Source organism: Plecotus auritus, assembly GCF_963455305.1.
Source record: "Plecotus auritus genome assembly, chromosome: 12".
NCBI lineage: Eukaryota > Metazoa > Chordata > Mammalia > Chiroptera > Vespertilionidae > Plecotus > Plecotus auritus.
Genome location: NC_137778.1, coordinates 4,058,194 through 4,077,779, shown reverse-complemented (window position 1 = coordinate 4,077,779; position 19,586 = coordinate 4,058,194). Strand labels below are relative to the sequence as shown.

Sequence of the window (19,586 nt, the reverse complement as noted above, 5' to 3'; positions counted from 1 at the left end):
CACTCTAAGCAGCAGTGGCCTCCTGCATATAGCTGTGCTATACAACAGCCCCACCTACAGGATGCTGGGAAGAGTGCAGCAGTGGGATTCCAAGCCACCCAGGGGCGTCTCATTGCAGCTTTGCCGCTCTGCCCATCTTGTCAGGAACATAGTCACTCCCCATGTGGCAAAGCAGCGGGGCTCTGCACGCCCCCTGGTCAGCCCACAGGGTGCGTTCCTGGTGGAGTTTGGCCAACTCATCCTGGCACACCCAGGTGCCTGGTTTCAAATTGGAAACCCCACGTTCCAGGGAGCCCCTGGGTCCCAGAAGCCACCGAGGTCCCCATCCACGCTTGCCACTCCTGTTTCCCAAAGACTCGCTGGCTTTCCGAAGACGAGAAGTTATGGGGGAAGAGGCCAGCAGCTGCCAGGCTTCAAATAGCTTTTACTGAGATGTTTGTCTTAATAACGAAAGTGTTTTGACGCCACTGTAATAACCTGGCTGTTATTTAACAAGGAAGGAAAAAAGGGAAAACTGGATATAGGCATGCCATTTACACAGCTTTGCCGAAACGCTGCATTTAACACTCTCCAAGTCTGCTCCCCACTGATGGATGGGGGAAGCAACCAGACAAAGGCAATTTAGACGCATGCTCAGTAAAGGTCTGAGTGACCTGGGCAGGTGCCTACCTGTCTGCCAGTCATACTTGAGAACAAATCCGTGGCCTGGATGGGTGTGGCCACTGCCAGCCCACGAAACCTCAGTATTTAAACTTCCAGACAAAGGCAGTTGGCGCTCTTGGCTCCAGGGTGCTGTCTTCTGTGACTCCTGTGGAAGGGGGTCACTCCCCTGAGCCCACGTGGCACACGGCCATGGTGGACCGACCCCACACACGGACGAATAGACTGTAATCAGTTTGGATGCCAAACCACATCCGGCTGCAACATGGAACGGAAGCTCTGGTCACTGGCCCTCCTTCCGGCTCTGCTGAGACCCCAGATGCCCCTCTTGCAAGACTGGTTTGGGGTAAGTGGGACATTGGACACGGAGGAATGTAAGTCCACGCCACTGAAGCCTTCTTCCACATCCCATCCTCCGTGGGGGCCTCTGAAGATGCTTATTTCGGCGGTACCCCCAGAACCTCCACCTCGCTCCCATGAGGGACAGGCGAGTGTGATTCTCTAGTAACATTTTCACTGTCCTCAATTACCACCTCCCACCCTTACCCCGTCCCAGGAGGTGCCCACCGAGGGGCACTAGGGAGTCAGCAGCGTCCTGCCAGCACCTGGCTTCGGCCCGGCAAGCAGAGGCGTTTGGAGCCAAAGCTGCCTGACCCACAGAGAGAGGGCTGGTGCGGCCACGCAGACCCACAAGGCCCTCAAGGGAGACACTTGGAATAGGCCAGGCCTCAGGGGGAGTGGGAATGTGTAGCGCCTGCCTAAAGGAGCTGCATGAGCTCTTTCGTGCAGCTGGGATCTGGGCTGGGTGACGACGATGCTCCAAAGTTTCTCTAAAACCTCAGAGACGGTCGTTTTTTTAAACTGACAAGCCATCGCGTGTTGTTCCTCCCGGTCAGAAATGGGCCCGGACTGTGGAGAAAACACCAGAAAGCACACGACTCCCTCCGCAGGGCTAACACCCAAGGGCCCCACGCAGCTGCTTCGCTGCATTTCAGCATCATCTCAGGCTCCCAGGCCGAGGGGACGCACGTGCCCCCAGCCCAGCTCGTGCTTACGTCCTCCTCTGCGAGGACCCCATTCCTCTGAGCCAGGGGTGTGAAAAGGGGATGAAGGTTGCAGGCTCCCTCTGCCCTGGGCCCCTGGCCTCTCCCGTCTGCTCCAGGCTGGGCAGTGGGGGGGGGGGGGGGGAAGGGTGCGCAGGGCAGAAAGGGCCAGACTACAGCTGGTTTCCACAGAGCAGTTTGCCTTTGCCAAGCACTTTGGTGCACGGCCTCTGCTGTAGGAACTGGCGCAGAGGAGGCGCTGCGCCCAACCTGCAGAGGCAACAGGAGGCTACGGCAGCCTCAACTTCTAACAGAGCGAGAAAGGGCCACTTCCTACAACTTACCAGTCCCGTCTGGCAGAGATGCTGACATATTAATATTTCAACGGCCTCTGATGGCATGCTGAGAGCCTGGCAAGGCAAGAGTCCTGTCTGTGGTGTGCTGACCAGGCAGCTTTGCAAAGGGCCGTGTGTGGGTACATCGTGCCTCATCACCCACACTCAGGGGACCCGGAGCTCTGGCCAGACAACCTGAGTGCAGTCAGGTGGCTTTCCAGGTCACCATGTGGTAGGAGTGGCATTATTTCCAGAGATCTGAGTGCAACATGGAATGGCACATGTTAAAGGGCCCTTTTCTGTAGAAAGAACCAAGGACGCAATAGGGCCATGTTGGCACGCCCGGACCAAGGCTTGGCATGGGGCGGGTTTATATGGGCTCAGCTGGTGGGACAGTGGTGGGAGCAGCTGACCACTGCCAGGCTCCAAGCAGAACCTTAGACTCGCTCAGTGACCACTCTGCCAGGGTAGTGTGACATCAATGCTGGGAGAACCACTCACCACCGGGTCTGGAAACCTCGCTCCTGGTTGCCATCACAGCCAGTAGTGGGTAGGAGAGGCAGAAAAGAACCAAGGAAAGTGATTCTGCTCATTGGCTACAGCAATGAGCTTGGCTGGGACATTGGCTACAGCAATGACCTTGGCTGAGGCATGGGCTATAGTAATGACCTTGGCTGGGGTATTGGCTACAACAATGACCTTGGCTGGGCACTGGCTATAGTAATGAGCTTGGCTGAGGTATTGGCTACAGCAATGACCTTGCCTGAGATATTGGCTACAGCAATGACCTTGCCTGAGATATTGGCTACAGCAATGACCTTGCCTGAGATATTGGCTATAGCAATGACCTTGGCTGGGGTATTAGCTATAACAATGACCTTGGCTAGGACATTGGCTACAGCAATGACCTTGGCTAAGATATTGGCTACAGCAATGACCTTGGCTAAGATATTGGCTACAGCAATGACCTTGGCTAAGATATTGGCTACAGCAATGACCTTGGCTAGGATATTGGCTATAGCAATGAGCTTGGCTGGGACATTGGCTAAAGCAATGACCTTGGCTGAGATATTCGCTACAGCAATGAGCTTGGCTGGGACAGAGGTTGGAATTTTTATCTGTAATGTGGTTCCTAGAGTATTTATCTTTTTATTTCTCTATTCTAGGCAAGTCTTTTCAAACGACTTTGTGTCCATTGTCTGGAGCCCTTGTTTGAAATGCACATTCCTGGCTTCCAGCCCCATGGTTCTGACCCATAGGTGTGGAGTGTGCCCAGGAATCTATCCTAGCTCCCTGGTGCGGGGAGCCACGGGCCAGTGCTAGCCCACACCGTCTCCGTGTGTAAGCAGGCACTGAGACCTGGCTGTCCAGCGTGTCCCAGGCTCCCACACTGACAGGCTACCCTGTCCCGGACATGTGTCTCTGAGCTCTGCCCCTCACCATGGTCCTTTAGCAAACACACTTCACACCAGTTCAGCTCAACCAAGGTTTATTGGGCACCTACGACAGGCAAGGCACAGATCCAGGAGCTGTGGGGTACAAAGTTAAGACTAGGCCTCGCCCCCAAGAGGCCGGGCCCCAGTCTGTGGGAGAGACACACTCACAGATAAGAAAAGCACAGGCAGGATGAGGTGAGCTCCCCGCCAGAGGCCACGCAAGTGGGTGAGCGGGGCAGGGCACAGTGCAGTGTGCCTGGTGGGGCATTGGCTCCAGCAATGCCCTGGGCAGGGCAGGTCTGATGCAGGGCGTGGCACTGGGTGGGGTGGGGAGAGGGGTAGGATGCACAGTGGGACTAGACCAGGGGTGGGCAAACTTGTTGACTCGAGGGCCACAATGGGTTCTTAAACTGGACCAGAGGGCCGGAACAAAAGCATGGATGGAGTGTTTGTGTGAACTAATATAAATTCAAAGTAAAGGAGCGGAGGGGAGAGCAAGAGAACCCTCCGCTCTTTCAGCTCCGCGGGCCGGATAGAACAGCCGAATGGGCCGGATCCGGCCCGCGGGCCGTAGTTTGCCCACCGCTGGACTAGACAGAGGACAGCTTGGGTCAGAGGCACAACGGTGGGAAAGCCCACTGAACGCACAGAGCACCGAGGCAATGTCTCCCTCGACTGACATACGGGTGCTAACAGGTAGCAGGGAGCTCAGCTGCAGAAGCGGCGAGGCCAGACCGTAGAGGATCTCCTGGTGGTTAGCTGTGACTCCGTTCTGCAGGCACTGGTGAGCCATCGAGGGTTTCTGAGCAAGGGAGTGTGTGATCTGACCTCGATTCCAGGCTCCCTGCTGTGTTGCATGATTAGCCCTACCTTTGCTAACTTCACCCTGAGTTACAGCCTCTTGTTCTCAGAGTAGAAGCCTTGTGGCCACCCTCCAGGGCTGCACACAGCCACAAAGCAGTGGCCTCGGGCAGGCACACTTGGAGCTCACTTAACAGCTGTGCACCCGCCCAGCAGAAGAAGGATAGCCTTCTACAATCATTTGGGAGTAGGGGCGAGGCACAAGAAGGGTACCCGACGAACCGCTGTTGCCCGAGCATAGCAGAGATCCGCTGCGAGAAAATGAGAACGCAAACAGAAAGTGGTAGAAAGACCCAAGTACATCATTAGCATCACCCTCGCTGAACAATCTGCCAGTCGGCTTCTGGAGGAACCCACCCCTGCAGCCTCACTCACTGGAATCGGGGTTTCTAGGTGCTGGGCACATGGAAGGTTCTCTGTGGACCCCTGGCCTCAGACCCTGCCTAGCTGTCCAGCAAGGAGGGAGAATGGCGCCCACCCCCACCCGAGCCACCCCAGCCCGCAAACGGATGCGAGGCCACCGCTGTCCAGGTGGACACGGCAATGCTGGTCAGCGAGGGCTCCCCCAGAACCTCCACCGCCGCCGAAGTGGGTGCCTGGGTGGAGAGGGGCGAAGTCACAGCGGGGTTGCCCAGGAGAAATGCTCCCGGAGATGCGGCATGCACGTCGGGGCCCGGCCCGGTGGGGCCCCCGCCACCGTTGCTGATGGTCCACAGGCACGGGTAGGGGCTGCAGAGACAGAATGAGAGGCAGGATGCGTGATGGCATTCCGGAAACCATCGCCCAACAAGCACATCTGATATCGAGAGGCCTTGGGGCTGGAAGGGGCCCCTCACCGTGGCTTCACTGTGGGCTGACACGCTGGCCCTGATTCTGTAGAGAAGCCGAGGGGAGCGGCGAGATGAACGGGTTAGGACAGGACTAGGTGTGCTGAGACCTGAATTTGGAGGCTGGCCCTGCCACGAACAAGCTGTTCCCTTTCCAACACAGCAATTCCTGTCTCTGGGCCTCCCTGGCACAGCCGTGTGAAGGGCCGGAAGCAAGAGGTCTCCTTGGCCAGGAGGGGTGATGTGGTGCAGGAACCAGGACACGCTGGGGTCAGAAAGCCTGGCACAGAAGGCCACCTCGACCACTGGTAGCTCGTGACTGTGCCAAATTATTTAATATCTCTGAGTCCCAGTCTTCACGATTGGGAGATAATTATGCAGACCTTTCCGATAGTGTTGGAGGATTCCATAAGGTGCGGATGTGACGCCTGGCGCAAGGCTCCCAGTAGATGGCAGCTGTTACAATGAGTCGTCCCCTCCTGGCCTGGGGCCAGCTCTGCCCTGGCACAGCGGCGGACGGGGCCCTTCCTGACCCTCTTACTCACAGCGCTCTGCTCTCACTTGGCTGCACGTGTCACGCAGCCAGGTCTGTAAACACGCCACCTGGGCCCCACCCTCCGAGATCCTGGTTTGCCTAGTCTGGCCTATGCTGGGGGTCAGGACTTTCCAAAGCATTCCAGCTGATTGTCACCTTAACATGGAACCAGGAGGAAGTGGCAGCGATGGGGCCCGGCAGCACGACCCCAGTGCCCCGTGCCTTAGCCAGCGTCGGGACGTGGAGTCTGCATCCTGTTAAAGTGCCGCCTGCCTACAGGCGCCTGACCCAGGGCCGGCTCTGACGCGGCGTTTCCTCCCCACAGTCTTTATGGAGGCGGAAGGGGCTAACCCCACCCGAGGGAAGCAGAGACAGCAGCCACAGCGCACTCGGCCCTACTTCCCTCGCCGCTGGGCCACACAGTCCACAGCCCAGGCCCGACTTTCTCCCCGGCTCAGCTTGCCAGGTTCCGCCAGTTTCTCCTGCAACAGCAGCCCGCCGGGGCCTGCGCAGGGAAGCCCAGGCCTTGCTGTGTGGCCTTTGGAGCGCCTCATGCTGGTCGGCTCTGGTTTTCCCCGGTCAGTGAAACGGAAACGCAAGGCCAGCCCGTGGCCGCCTCTGAGCACTGTCCCTGACGCCCGCAGTCCCAGTAGAGAACGTGCCGGGATGGCTTAACCTCCTGCCTCGGCCCAGGTCAGGGCGTTTCCCTGCGACCCGGAGTCAGGCACCACCTGCTTCAACCAGAACGTGAGCCACGAGTCCAGGCACGTGTCCTCGTGGCCACTCTTTTAAGAAGGAAAAACAAAGATCTTACTGCTAATAGCATTTTATGTAACTGAAACCATTTCAAGTATTATTTCCTATTCTGCACTGGGTGTAAAACATCACTGAGTTTTTTATTCTTCGCTTCGTCCTCCGCCTTCTAACTTCCGTGTGTGCCGACCCCTGCTGCGCGTCTCAACAGGGGTGAGCCACGGGTCAAGGGTCAGGAGCTGCCGGCGACAGGTGGCGGCTGCACGGGACAGCATGACACGAGAGCCTGTGGCCACAGCAACACCAAGATCACAATTGACAGCAACACTAGCAACACCGGGAAGCCTGTGGCACACGCAGGTCTCGCCCTCGGTGCATTGTGGCAGCATCCCAGGCGAGCCTGACGCACATGGGCCGTGAGAAGCGCTGCTGTAGACCAAGGCCCTGTGCTCGACCTGCAGAGTCACAGGCCCTCCGACCTCCCCCAGCCCCATCTTGTCATTTGAACCCCTTTGTGGACCTTCTCCACACCCTGCATGCCTCTGTTGAGCATAGCAGCTGACACGGAGACAGAACTTACTGCTTCCAAAGCATTTTAATGCATTTTCTACTTTGATCTCACTCTGACTCTTCAGAGTAGCTCACGTTATTACAGCTAGGACAGCCGACGCTCAGTGAGGCTAAGAAAGCTGCCCAAGGTCACAGACAGCAGAGAGAGCGCTGGGACTCAAGCCCACGTCCATCCCACTCCAGGAGCCCTTGTCTTCACCGCCCACGCCGATTTCCAGAAGTCAGAACTAACTGGGTGTCTGTGAGCGTCACGCTGGGTCCTGCCCTGCACTCGGGCCCTCACCTGCGCTGTGGGCCAGGCACCTGTTCCCTGTCCCGTGAGGACGCAGCTTATAAGAATGTGGACCATCAAGCCTCGCATTCTCAGTGTGCATCCACTTTCCCCTTCGACTCCCCTGTGTTCACGGCCTACCTGCGACCACCACAATTAATAGTGAGCCTCCCTGGTGTGAGACACACGACCCGGCCATGGAATCTTTAACCTTAATAAAAACACTGAGCAGGTGCTTTCCCGCCAGTTTCCTACGGGAGCAAAAGGTCCGCCTGTTACTGACCCGCACTGCCCCATGGCTGTGAAGTCGGGACAATGGCTTAGACCAGGCCCCCTCGGAGAGAATGCACGGGGGTCCCCGAGTCAGGGAGCAGCTGCTGGCGTTGTCTTACCTGGGCCCAGGGTTGATGGGGCCACTGGTGTGCGGGACGGACAGGATGCTGGCGTGGGGCGTGGAGGAGATGGAAGTCCAGCTATCAGCTCCGGAGAAAACTTGCAGGTTGTTGCCGGAGCTTTCCAGCAAGTTCACTTTGGAGAAATAACAACAGTTGAGGGAGCGTGCAGACCTACAAAGTGGTGACCAATGACCTTATCCTGGGGCCATCACAGCCATGGCTTGCCTACAGGTGCCAGTAGCTGTTAGCATTTCTGAGGGAAACAGAAAGGAGGGGGAGGCTGGGATTTTTAATGTCAGCCATGGGCCACATGCTCATCTCCACCTTACAGGCGAGGCTGGGGGCTGAGTCTCCACCCGCTGAGACACGTCACACTTTAGGATGTCATCAACCTCAGGCCGAGCCTCAGGGCCCCCAGGGCCTCAGCTGAGCTGTCTGAGGTCCAGAACCTAGGCCTCTCAGCAGCCTGTGGCAGACTTAACCCTCTCAGAAACAGTGTCGTCTGTGTCTCCACCTGCGTAAATAGTGTAAATACAAGAGAGAGGAAGGAGGGAAAGAGGAAGAGAAGAAGGAGGGAAAAGAGGAGAGAGAAGTTTCCGGCGTGTCCACCTGGCCAAGCCACTCCTCACCTGATTGGCACTTACAACTTCTTCGGCCTCCGCTCTGTGTCTTCTACCTCCCCTCCCTCTACCCTGTTCCTCTTCCATTCCCCAGACACCCGGCCCTCGCCCTTCTGGGTCTTAGCTCACACCACTCTGTCACCCGGAATGCCCTTCACCTCTGCTTGTGTCCCATGTCATCCGTCCTTCACCCTGCCCACCAGCCCCTCGTTTTCCACACAGCCTCCAGATCTCCAGTGTCGACCCCTCTGGGCAGATCTGCCCTTTTCCCCTCAGCACCTTGGCCTCTCAGACTCTCCTGTGCATCGGAGTCACCTGGGGACCCTGTTAAAATGCAGCCTGTTTCAGAAGGAGCGCCTGAGAGCCCACCTTCTAAGAGGTTCCGGGGGACACGCAGGCCCAGGACCACCTTAGTGCTGCCACTTTGTCGCGTGATGAGTGACGTGTGGATTCATGCAGCCCTGAGCCCCTCCAGGGGAGACACTACACCCCAATCTCCTTCCATCGCCTGGACGAGGCCTGGGGACATGCTCCGAGGGCGCGTTTTGTGTGCCAGGAAGCATGAGAACACTGCTCAGCGCAGACATTCAGCTCCGCTCTCCCTCCTGCAGCAGCTGCAAGGTCGCCAGGACGCAGGCAGGGGCACAGGGACAGGTGCTGGTGACCAGGAAAGCCCTCTGCAGACACGGGGCTCACGAGTCCCTGGCACTGCAGGCCTAACACCTCCTCCACCTCCCAGCCACGGACTTGACTTGCTTGTCTTATTTCATGTCGATCTCCCCATCTGAGAATGGAATCTCCGTGAGGGTCTGATTTGTTCGTGGACAGAACCTGGAGTCCCATTGGCCCCTGATAAATTTTTTTTGCATAAATAACTGAATGAGAAATGCATCCTTGGTTTCATTGCTCCCTCCTTCATAAAAATAGCCAGACAAGGGGCTGACACAGGCCAGGCAGGCAAGGCAGCAGTCAGTGAGGGCAAAGCACACATCAGTGTCAACGTAAAAAATAATCAGACCAAACATTATCAAGGTTGGCTCTTTGTGCCTTCACTAACCCTACTCAAGCCTGGGTGCCGAGCGGCCGCTCCCCGAGACCTTCTGGGCAGCGCCTCCGGACCGGCCCCGAGCTCCCAGGACTGAGCCATGCACCTGCAGGAAAGCCCCGGGAAGGCAGTGAGCGGCTGTCTCAGACGCACCTCCAACCTGGCTTTCCGAGGTGAAGCCTGGAATTGCTCCGGGCACCATGCCCCACGCCATCACACCCATCACAAATCAGGAGACTCAATGTCTTATGAAAAGTACAAAACCCTAGCAACGTCCTATCTAAAACCAACTATTAGTACATAAAAGAAAACATTAAAATGACCACATACAATGATCTTACCTGTGTTCCATGAAAGGGGTGGCTTCATCTTCAGACACTTCTTTTCTATGGTTTATCCATCTCTCTCCTCACCCCCCAGCCCAGCCCACCCAGGTGCCTGGGGTTTAGTGAGCAGAGCCACACACCTGAGGGAGAATGAGTCCTGTGCACGTACGCGGACGGGTAGGGGGCTGGCCGGTGCCCGCGGAGGCCGGCGTAACGCTCACAGCCGTGGTGGGTGTGAGGGGCAGACAGAGGCAGAGGAGGCGCATACTGGAAATTGGCGTTCCCGGCCGAGCACACTCCATCTGGGTTGGAAAAGATCCAGCCGCCCACTAGGACAGACGAGAGGGAGACACACTGACACCGCAAGTCAGGTTCCCAGCCACCGTTTCTGTGTGGACGACACTGAGCGTCCGCCGTGGGACACAGACCACCCCTGCCCCCTCCCACGTCACAGCCCATCAGCTTCCTTGGAGATGGATGGCAGGTCCTAGCCAGGTTTGTGACACTGGAATCAGAGCGATATAAAAGGCTATTGGAATGCATATGCTAACAGAAACTCAAAGCTTAAGTTGCTCTGACTTCACCGAGTGATATTAAAAGTCAGTCTAAGAAGGAGGTGTCAGCTGCAGCCACTAGGACTGTTTGCTGTGGTTGCACAGAAGGGGTGAAGGCCTGTCTATTGCCCCCCACCCCCACGAAGAGGATCCGAAAAGTGAAGACGGGGAGCCGCTAGCATGCCTGGGCAGCAAGAATCTTGCAGAATATTGTGGAAGGCTGCAGCGTATTTCATAGAAATTTGCTTGTGAATAATCACCTCAATTGATGCAAAAAATGCATCTGCATGCTTTCATGACTAAAACAACAACACTCAGCAAACTAGCAACAAAAGGAAATTGCCTCAACATAATTAAGGCCACATCTGACAAGCCCACAGCTAAACAACAAGCTCTGTCCAAAACTGAGAGCGCTTCCCTGAGGTCAGGAAGACAGACACCCATTCTTGCCACTTCCGTTCAGCGTGATACTGGAGGTCCCACCCGGAACAATTAGGCAAAAAAATCAAAATTAAAAAATAAATAAAAAAGAAAGAAAAGGCACCAAAATTGGAAAGGAAGAAATAGAGTTATCTCTGTTCACAGATGACATGATCTTATATGGAGAAAACCCTAAAGATTACACACACACACACACACACACACACACAAATGTTAGAACTAATAAACAAATTCCGCAAACTTACAGGACATAAAATCAACACAAAAAATCAGTTGCATTTCTATATACTAAATGTCTCTGTCGCTACTCTTTGTCTCCATCTATGACTCTGTCTCCATCTCCATCTCCGTCTCCGTCTCTGTCTCTGTCTCCGTCTCCGTCTCCGTCTCTGTCTCTGTCTCTGTCTCCACCTCCGTCTCTGTCTCTGTCTCTGTCTCCCTCTCTGTCTCTATCTCTGTCTCCCTCTCCGTCTCCGTCTCCGTCTCCGTCTCCGTCTCTGTCTCCGTCTCCGTCTCCGTCTCTGTCTCCGTCTCCGTCTCTGTCTCTGTCTCTGTCTCCACCTCCGTCTCCGTCTCCGTCTCCGTTTCCATCTCCGTCTCCGTCTCCGTCTCCGTCTCCGTCTCCGTCTCCCTCTCCGTCTCCGTCTCCGTCTCCGTCTCCGTCTCCGTCTCCGTCTCCGTCTCTGTCTCTGTCTCCACCTCCGTCTCTGTCTCTGTCTCCGTCTCCGTCTCCGTCTCCGTCTCTCGGGGAACTCTCGCCAGGGCACAGACTTGTCTGGAGTGGAAGAAATAACCCGCTGGGTGTTGATGGGAGGTTTGGGGCAGGCCAGCCGTCACGACAGTGGAGAGTCTGATGTGGTGGCGTTGGCTCCTGGTGTCGCCCCAGGCGCCTCCCACGCCGAGTTCACCCAACTCACAGTGGGGACAGGCCACGTGCTGGCTCTCGGCGATGGCTTCCGGGATATCTTTCAGGTGGCTCCTGCAAGAGGAACGAAGCGCACCATGGCTGTCCAGCCGGCCACACACGTCAGCGCCAAGTCGCCCCGAATCTCGGGGAGCACCGCCATTCTTGAAAACCGAACACCCTTTCCCCGAAGCTGCTCTCTCCCACTCCCCTCCCTCCAGGCGCTGCATCCACCTGGGCCACTGCTCTTCGAATCGCAACTTTACGGGTTGCTCCAAGTCACCGTATTTATAGCTCTCTCTACCTAGTTTGATCCTATTGACTTCTGGCCATGGGTCCCGCCTGACAAAATTCAAGCCCTAACAACAGCTAAGATATGTGGGGGACTTCAAGGCACAACCTCACCTGTGCCGAGCTAGACCCACCCCCGATCCCGTGAGGGACATAAGGTTTAAAAGGGGGGTCTCAGGGAGTAAAGGGAAGTAGGCCAGATCACAGTGGGACATGGCGAAGCTCAGACTCAAGGCAGGACGCTCACTGCTAGTCCTGGATTCTCCTGATTGTACCACGCTACCAGCATTTTGAATCCAGGTTCTGTCATCTCACAAGGCAGATTTTCTTTAGGCCTTTGCTTATCTGAACAGGTTATAAGTATGTCTTCTACATCCTCAAAATTAAGTCAAATATTGACAGGACAGGCCCTGTGGGTCATTATAAACAGCTGTCCATTGACCCAGAGCCTTTATGATGAGAAGGAAACAGACAGCTGTAGGAGGCATCAAAAAAGACTTGCAACTCAGGCAGTAAAATCTGACCACTTCCAACGGAATCATGTCAGTGCTCTGGGCCTCGCTGATAGGAGTCTATGACAAGTACCATTACTTTTTCATGTTTTTCCTAGAACGGAAGGAAAGAAACCGGGATTGAAGTCCCTGACCCAACGTGGTAGAAGTACCATTTACACCCGGAAGTCTGCCTTCTCTCAGACCTGAACGCTGTGGACCGCTCACCTGTACGAGCTGCTCAGATGAATGACTCACCTTCCCTAGGCTAAATGTAGTTTTTGGAAAAATCCAACTTACTGAAACCAGGAATACTTAGGGAGGGCAGAGTGAACTATATAATTCTAAGCCACTTAATTATTTTTTAAATGTGGTTGTGCTAGCTTCAGGAATGTGTAGTAAAGCAGGTGACAAAGTATTGCCAGTTAGAGGTTCTCCCAGACTTCTATTATAAGGGACAGATAATTATAAGTTTGTTGAGTTTTATTGATTTTGTTAAATATTAAATTGAGTATTAAAAACGTTTCTATTAGCCCTAGCCGGTTTGGCTCAGTGGATGGAGCATCCGCCTGCGGACTGAAAGGTCCCGGCTTCGATTCCGGTCAGGGGCATGTACCTTGGTTGCGGGCACATCCACAGTGGGGGAAGTGCGGGAGGCAGCTGATCGAGGTTTCTTTCTCATGTTTCTAACTCTCTGTCCCTCTCCCTTCCTCTCTGTAAAAAATCAATAAAATGTATTTTTTTAAAAAAAAAAATAAATAAAAACGTTTCTATTAAAGATAAAGCAAGTGCAGCCCAGCCGGTGTGGCTCAGTTGTTGAGTGTCGACCATGAACCAGGAGGTCACAGTTCGATTCCCAGTCAGAGCACATGCCCAGGTTGCAGGCTCGATCCCCCGAGGTGGAGCATACAGGAGGCAGCCGATCAGTGATCCTCTCTCACCATTGATGTTTCTCTCCCTCTTGCACTCTCTGAAATAAGTAGAAACATTTAAAAAAAAAAAAAAAAGAGGTAAAGCAAGTGCTACTCGTCTAGCTCTTTCTGGAGGAGCATAAATCCCACCTTTGCAGAAATCAATGCACAGGTTTTACTGAAATGCCTCTACTCACCTTTCCTTGGCATCCAGGAAGGCTTTGGCAAAGGGGTTGTACTTGATTTTGAGAGCTGTTATCTTACGTTCACAAAGATAAGAAGTGTTAGTGAAAGCAGGACAGGCAGAGCAGACAGACCCTTTCCCTTCACCTGGGAATTTCTGTAACACCTGACCCATCCCCGTCTCTTCCTCTCCCTCCTCCACGTTTCTTTGCTGGCTTCTGCACAAAGCCACCATTGATCGCACTGTCTCTAGCAAACAGTGTTTTATCGTGGCCTGTGGTGAAACGACAGATGCCGTGAATGGGAGCAAAGACAGGCCAAAGCATGGGGGACGAGCAAGCCTCGTGTGCTGAGTCCTTTCCTGGACTTACTCATTCATGTTTTCCAACCATTACTGAACACCTCCCGCGTGTCAGTTAGGTTTCTAACCTGGGAACCAGGTGGGAAGTAAGGCTGTGCGGTCCGGCCTCGCCAAAAGGTGTCCGGCATCACCTCCCTAATTCTTCAACTGTCACCCACCTCCGGGGCCGGTTAGCACAGCGTTCAAGCTCTCACTCCCACCCACGGCCACCCGATCCCCCGGCCTTGGCCTGCTTCATTTTCCTCCGGGCCCCTGACATGAATACACTGCGTATCAGACATACGGTACTCATGTGATATACGTATATTTGGTCCTCCTCTCTCCCTACTGGGAGGTATGTGCCTGAGGACACAGACACGTGTTTTATTCACTGCAGTTTTCCCAGCACGTAAAGCACCCAGCAGGGAGTAACACTCAACAAGCAGCTGCTGAGTGAGCGGATATTGAAAAGAACACGTGCGTCAGCAAAGGCCCAAGACACGCGGCTCTTCCTGGCGCAGGAGGGGGAAGCCCAGGAGAAGGGAGGCGGCTGTGAAGTCACGTGCGCACGCCCCGTCTTTCTCCTGCTCCGGGCTCAAGGGGATACGTGGTGACTTTTTAAAAGCCCACACGGTGAACGAAGAGCACCGTGCACTGTGCGAATGAAAGCCAACAGGCAAAAAGGTGTTCCTCCCTCCCGCCTCCATCCTTTCTCCAGACACCCAGCTCCCTGCAGGCACGGCGGCCCTGGCACAGCCTGGTCCGTGGTGGTTCATCGCTCCACACGGCCCGCCCACTGGTCCACTGGCAGCCGGACAGAACAGGCGAGAAAGAGCAGCAAGCAGCCACCCACTGCTTAACTCCGCCTCCGCCAAGCGTCTGAACCCTAAAAAACCTACCTGTCACCCCATCTGGGTGATGGAAACAAAAGCACCCCCTCCCCGTCCCACCACACCCTCCGGGTCACACACACACACACACACACACACACACACACACACACACACACGCCCTTACCTCCTCGTTCTGGTAGGCAGTCACAGCGATGAACTGGGTTTCAGGGAAGGAGCAGTTCATGACCATCCGATGGGCCCCCCCCACGCGCACTATGTGCACCTGGGGCTCGTATTTGTGCAGGGAATTCAGCATTATCTGTTGAGATGCGAGAAGAGGAAGGGGAGCCATGCGGAGCCCGGGCTCTCACAGGTAACGGACCGGCGGTCCCCAGGTTCGCCCCAAGCTCGGCACCACCCACTTAGGGGCACGCACTGGGCATCCTCGGCCCCCTGAGACGCACCACACCTCTCTGAGCAAGAAGGGGGGTTCTCCCAGAAGCTGCCAGGGACCATAACGTTGGAGCTTATAGGAGGCTGGGGGGGTTCCAGGGAGTTGTTCTAAAGATTATTCCATTTTCTGCCCAAATCCTGACTTCCTTCTTTTTCTCTCCCTATTTTCAGCGCAGTGATGTGGATTGTGACCCTTAATGCTGGTTTCCTTCGTGGGAGGACCCAGTATTCCGTGCCCAGTATTCCAGCTGCATCCACAGGAGCTGCCGGAGGAGCAGGGTGCCGGCACCTGCCCGTCACGGAACACCCACTCCACGCCTCCTCTGAGAGGCCATGACAGTTCACTTCCCAATTCCCTGTTTAATAAGCACTGGAACCTCTGAAAACTGCCAAGACTTGGGGGGCTTCCTCCCCTGGCTGAAACATGACCTCCTGCGTCCCGGGGGCTGAGCACGGAGAGATGGGGAGGCGCAGAGACTGCAGGCTAAGAGGCTAGCTAGCCACTCGAAATATGGGGGTAACAAACCTTTCCTCTGATGCCCCCCAAATTCTACATTCCATAAAGTGAACAGCAACCCTACGTGGAGCACTGGTATTCGTAATCCCACAGAGAAAACAAAGAGGAAGAAGCCCCCACGTCTTGTTCACTCGCCCTGAAGACCTTCCTTCCTGGAGGTTTCTTTGGGTGTTTTTCTGCAAACCCAAAGCTGAATCCATATTCTACTGACAATTACCCTAATGCCCAAGAGGAGGGAGCCATTATTTCATTAGGAGCCACTTCGATTAAGGCATTCGTCCACTGCCAACACGCCACTCTCACCAAAATAAAAAGGGGAGAGCGAATAACAAAACCACGCGCCCAGCCTCTCCCTCCCGGGCATACCCTGCGAGGCCGTGATTAAGTAAGCGCTCTCTTCACATCAGGAAGTCCATTAAAAACCGAAAGCACCAATTAAGAGCTGTTTATTCCTGTTTACATTGGGACTGGGGGGGAGGCGGGGGGAGTAATTGGCTTCTGTGGGAGAAGAGGCTGGTGAGGACCCCTCTAATTGACTAAATGCACCCTTGTTTCTTCTCGATTGGTTCGCGGGGCGGCGGGTGGCCAGGCCACCAGCGCTCCTACCTGGCCGCCTCCGCTGAGCTTGTTGGTGAGCTTGACCTTGCTGAAGGAGATGGGTGCCTTCATCCAGTGCGCCCCGAAGTTGGGCGAGTCCGGGTGGATGTACACGCAGCTGTGGCTGGAGACCTCAGGCTTGCCCGCGGGCACCCACTCCCCGTTGACGTACTTCCAGCGGTGACTGTCCGTAGGGACAAAGTCCAGCAGGAGGGAGTACATGGCATTGGGGTCCAGCCCCGTGACACTGATCTTTAGAACAGGGAACATCCGTCTGAAAGAAAAGCAGAAACGGAGCCACAGCAGGGATGTGTGAGTGTTAGGGACACCGCCGCCTGTCCAGCCGTCTGTTCACTCTGAGTGCCTGGGGGTGCAGAGAACACCGGGGGACAAATAAAGAGGAGCCGAGCAGCAGGCCCTACCCCACGGAGCCCTTTACACAGATGCACTCTGTATCGGGGTCACTCTAACCCGTGGGCTCCACGGCAAGTCTGAAACCCACCCCCTGGGCACCTGACAGGGGACCCTGCAGCCACGGTGCACAGTCAGATGCACGTTCGCACAGAGAGCATTTCCACGTCTTCGCCCGCGTCCGGGGCACTTTACACTCACGCCCCCGGCAGCCCTTCCCAGTCTCAAAGAACGGGAGCGTGAATACAGAGAGAGCACTGCTGGTGGAGCGTGGTTTCACGGAAAAGCGAGTGAGGCCAGTTCCTTTCCTGCAGGACGTCTCAGAGCCTCCACGCCACTGACGTGCTCACAGACCTCTGAGAAGGAAGCATGGCGTGTGCACACTCTGAACTCAGAAGACAGTACAGCCATCTTGGCATGAGCACCTTGAGGGCGTCTGCGCCCAAGGGATGTGCCGGAGACACGGATCGGGCTCGAGGCCTCCCGCACCGCGAGGACACGCAGCACGTCTGCTCTCAGGAGCACCTGCACAGCCCCCTCACCACCTGGCTTCTGACTCCCTCTGCGTTACTTTTCCTTCACCAAACATTCAGAGTTGCTCCAATCTGTCCTCTAAAGACCTGGTTTCCAGGCGCGCGCGCGCGCGCACACACACACACACACACACACACACAGACACACACACACACCTGACTGCCCAGGTGCTGTCTTATTCGTCAATACGGCTTTTAAAATCTGCAGCCCCCAAATCACGACGCTAAGCATCCAGAGTCTAGAATAGACACTGGCTGGTCCATGAACCAGCGCATCCATGTAGCTGGAAGTTTACAGAAATGCAGGCCCTCAGACCTCACTCCAGCCCGACTCCATCAGAATCTGCTTTTCCAAAACCCCCAGGGAGACATAGGAACACACATTAAAGCTCAGAGGTCTGGTTGGCACTTATGATGATAACTAAGGAGACATGCAGGGCGTGGGGTGGGAGTGTCTGTCTAAGGACTGGTGCTTCTGAAGAGCTGGGAGGAGAATTAAAGGGGAAGTGGGATGGGCCTGCCGCTGGGAGAAGGGGTCCAAGCCGGCCAGTGACAGGCACGGTGAGGGTCTGCGGAGGCATGGAGCCCATCCCCATCCCGTGTGCAGCGGTGCCTGCTCTGAGACAGGCAGAATGGGAATTGTTACAGCGGCTCTCTGAGCTCCTTGGACATTTTCCTTGGCTCAGCCCCCTGCCTCTCCCGCCACACTCACACCTTTTCTCTCTCCCCTTCCGAGTCTTCTAGAAAGTAAATGTGGGCAGGCCCCAAGGAGAGGAAGCCCCCAAAACACTTTCCTACATGTGAATCCCTTATTGGAGGTGCATTTACTCCTTTAAGAAACAGCGTGAAGCGCCTGCCCTAGGCCGGAACTGCTGAGGGCGAGAATTCCTGTAGACAGTTGCAGGCCAGTGTCCCCTTTGCCGCCAGCCAAGTCCGAGCGGAGCAGTCAGGCCATGAAAGGCAAACAGGTGTCTGTCCACCATGTGAAGTAACTTGAGCTGTCAGAGTGCCACAGGGGACGCCCAGGGGGGTCAGGAGGGACTAGAGAGGAAGGATTGCTCTCCGTGGACCCCAGTGGCTGGGGCGACATTCAGCTGAGACCTAATAACGCACACAAAGGACTTGCAGTCCCACGGCCCCGGGGTCCAAATGGGCCTGGGCTGCTGAGGGAGAAGGCCAGGGGGCTCAGGCAAAGGGAAGACACAATCCCAGTTTCCACTCCACCACTGACAGGCTCGCAGGCCCTCTCCTCTCTCCGCTGCGTCACGCCAGGTCCCCCAAGGAGTGCAGCGCGGCCTCTGATAGCAAGGACACGTGCCGGCTTCTTCTCCTGATGCTCCAAGGCAGTGGTCGGCAAACTCATTAGTCAACAGAGCCAAATATCAACAGTACAACGATGGAAATTTCTTCTGAGAGCCGTAAACCAACTTCTGCGCATGGGCCACGAAGTTTCAATCGCACTGTACGTGCGCGCCCGCATGTGGTATTTTGTGGAAGAGCCACGCTCAAGGGGCCAAAGAGCCGCATGTGGCTCGTGAGCCGCAGTTTGCCGACCACTGCTCTAAGGAAACGTGACCACGTGGGAAGGTCTCGGCCGCCCTGGCCAGCAGGGGAAGGCAGGGGCACCAGCTCCCACGCTCCAGGAGGGACAGTGAGTGACGGTGTGGGGAGGACGCGGAGAAATCGAGCCCCCAGACCCTGCGGGCGGGAGTGGAAACGGTCCAGCCCCTTTGGAAAACGGTCTGGCAGCTCCCTGACCAGTCAGATGCAGAACCACCACAGGAGCCCGCAGGTCCTTTCCCAGGAGCACATGCAAGAGGGAGGAAAACACGCATCCACACAGAAACACAATGTTCCCAGCGGCCTCTTTCATAAAGAACAACAGCACGCGTGCCCACCAGCTGACGCATGCGGGGGTCTAAGTACACCGCGGAGTATCAGGCGGCAATAAAAATGCCACAACGTGGATGAACCTGGAGGACGTTAGCTCAGTGAAAGGAGCCAGCCAGAGGGCCATGTGTCACATGATTCCATTAGCATGACGTGTCCAGAACCGGCACATCTATCCGGAGGGATGGAAGGTAGAGATTGCCAGGACTGGGGGAGGTGGGCGGGGGGGGGGGGTGAGGGGTGACGGCTAAGGATGCACTATTTCTTTGGGGGATAATGAAAATGTTCTAAAATTATTCATGGGACCACATGCACAACTCTGTGAATATACCAAAAACCTGACTGTACGCTTTCAGCAGGTGACGGCAGGTGTGGGAACTGCCACCACAAAGCTGCTAACGGAGGAACAGGAGGGGCCACGCATCCTGGCTCTCAGAGGCCACACGGGAAGTGTGGGATGGCTTATATAAGTCAGTCCATTTGCCAAAAGTCTTGTAAGGGGTCCGGAGCGCCCCCTGCAGGGGAGCCAAGTTCAGCTCCTCGGGCCTCACAAGGGCCAG

At 55.6% G+C, this 19,586-nt stretch overlaps 1 protein-coding gene across 3 annotated transcripts in view; it reads right to left on the bottom strand.

The window, feature by feature from the left end:
- Positions 1–3,512: 3,512 nt before the first annotated feature.
- The window catches only part of LOC308237946 (vesicle transport protein SFT2B), a 51,525-nt gene continuing 35,451 nt past the window's right edge, over positions 3,513–19,586 (bottom strand). For 2 of the 3 annotated variants that reach the window (XM_080649345.1, XM_080649346.1), the window contains 7 exons: positions 16,202–16,466; positions 14,810–14,944; positions 13,467–13,528; positions 11,590–11,651; positions 9,818–10,006; positions 7,684–7,819; positions 3,513–5,064 (listed from right to left, as the gene is read on the bottom strand). In XM_080649345.1, the coding sequence (XP_080505471.1) occupies positions 4,779–5,064; positions 7,684–7,819; positions 9,818–10,006; positions 11,590–11,651; positions 13,467–13,528; positions 14,810–14,944; positions 16,202–16,466 (1,135 nt within the window). In that variant the 3' untranslated portion in view covers positions 3,513–4,778. Of the gene's footprint in view, positions 5,065–7,683; positions 7,820–9,817; positions 10,007–11,589; positions 11,652–13,466; positions 13,529–14,809; positions 14,945–16,026; positions 16,467–19,586 lie in introns of those variants that run through there. The other variant, XR_013959503.1, reaches the window with a different exon arrangement.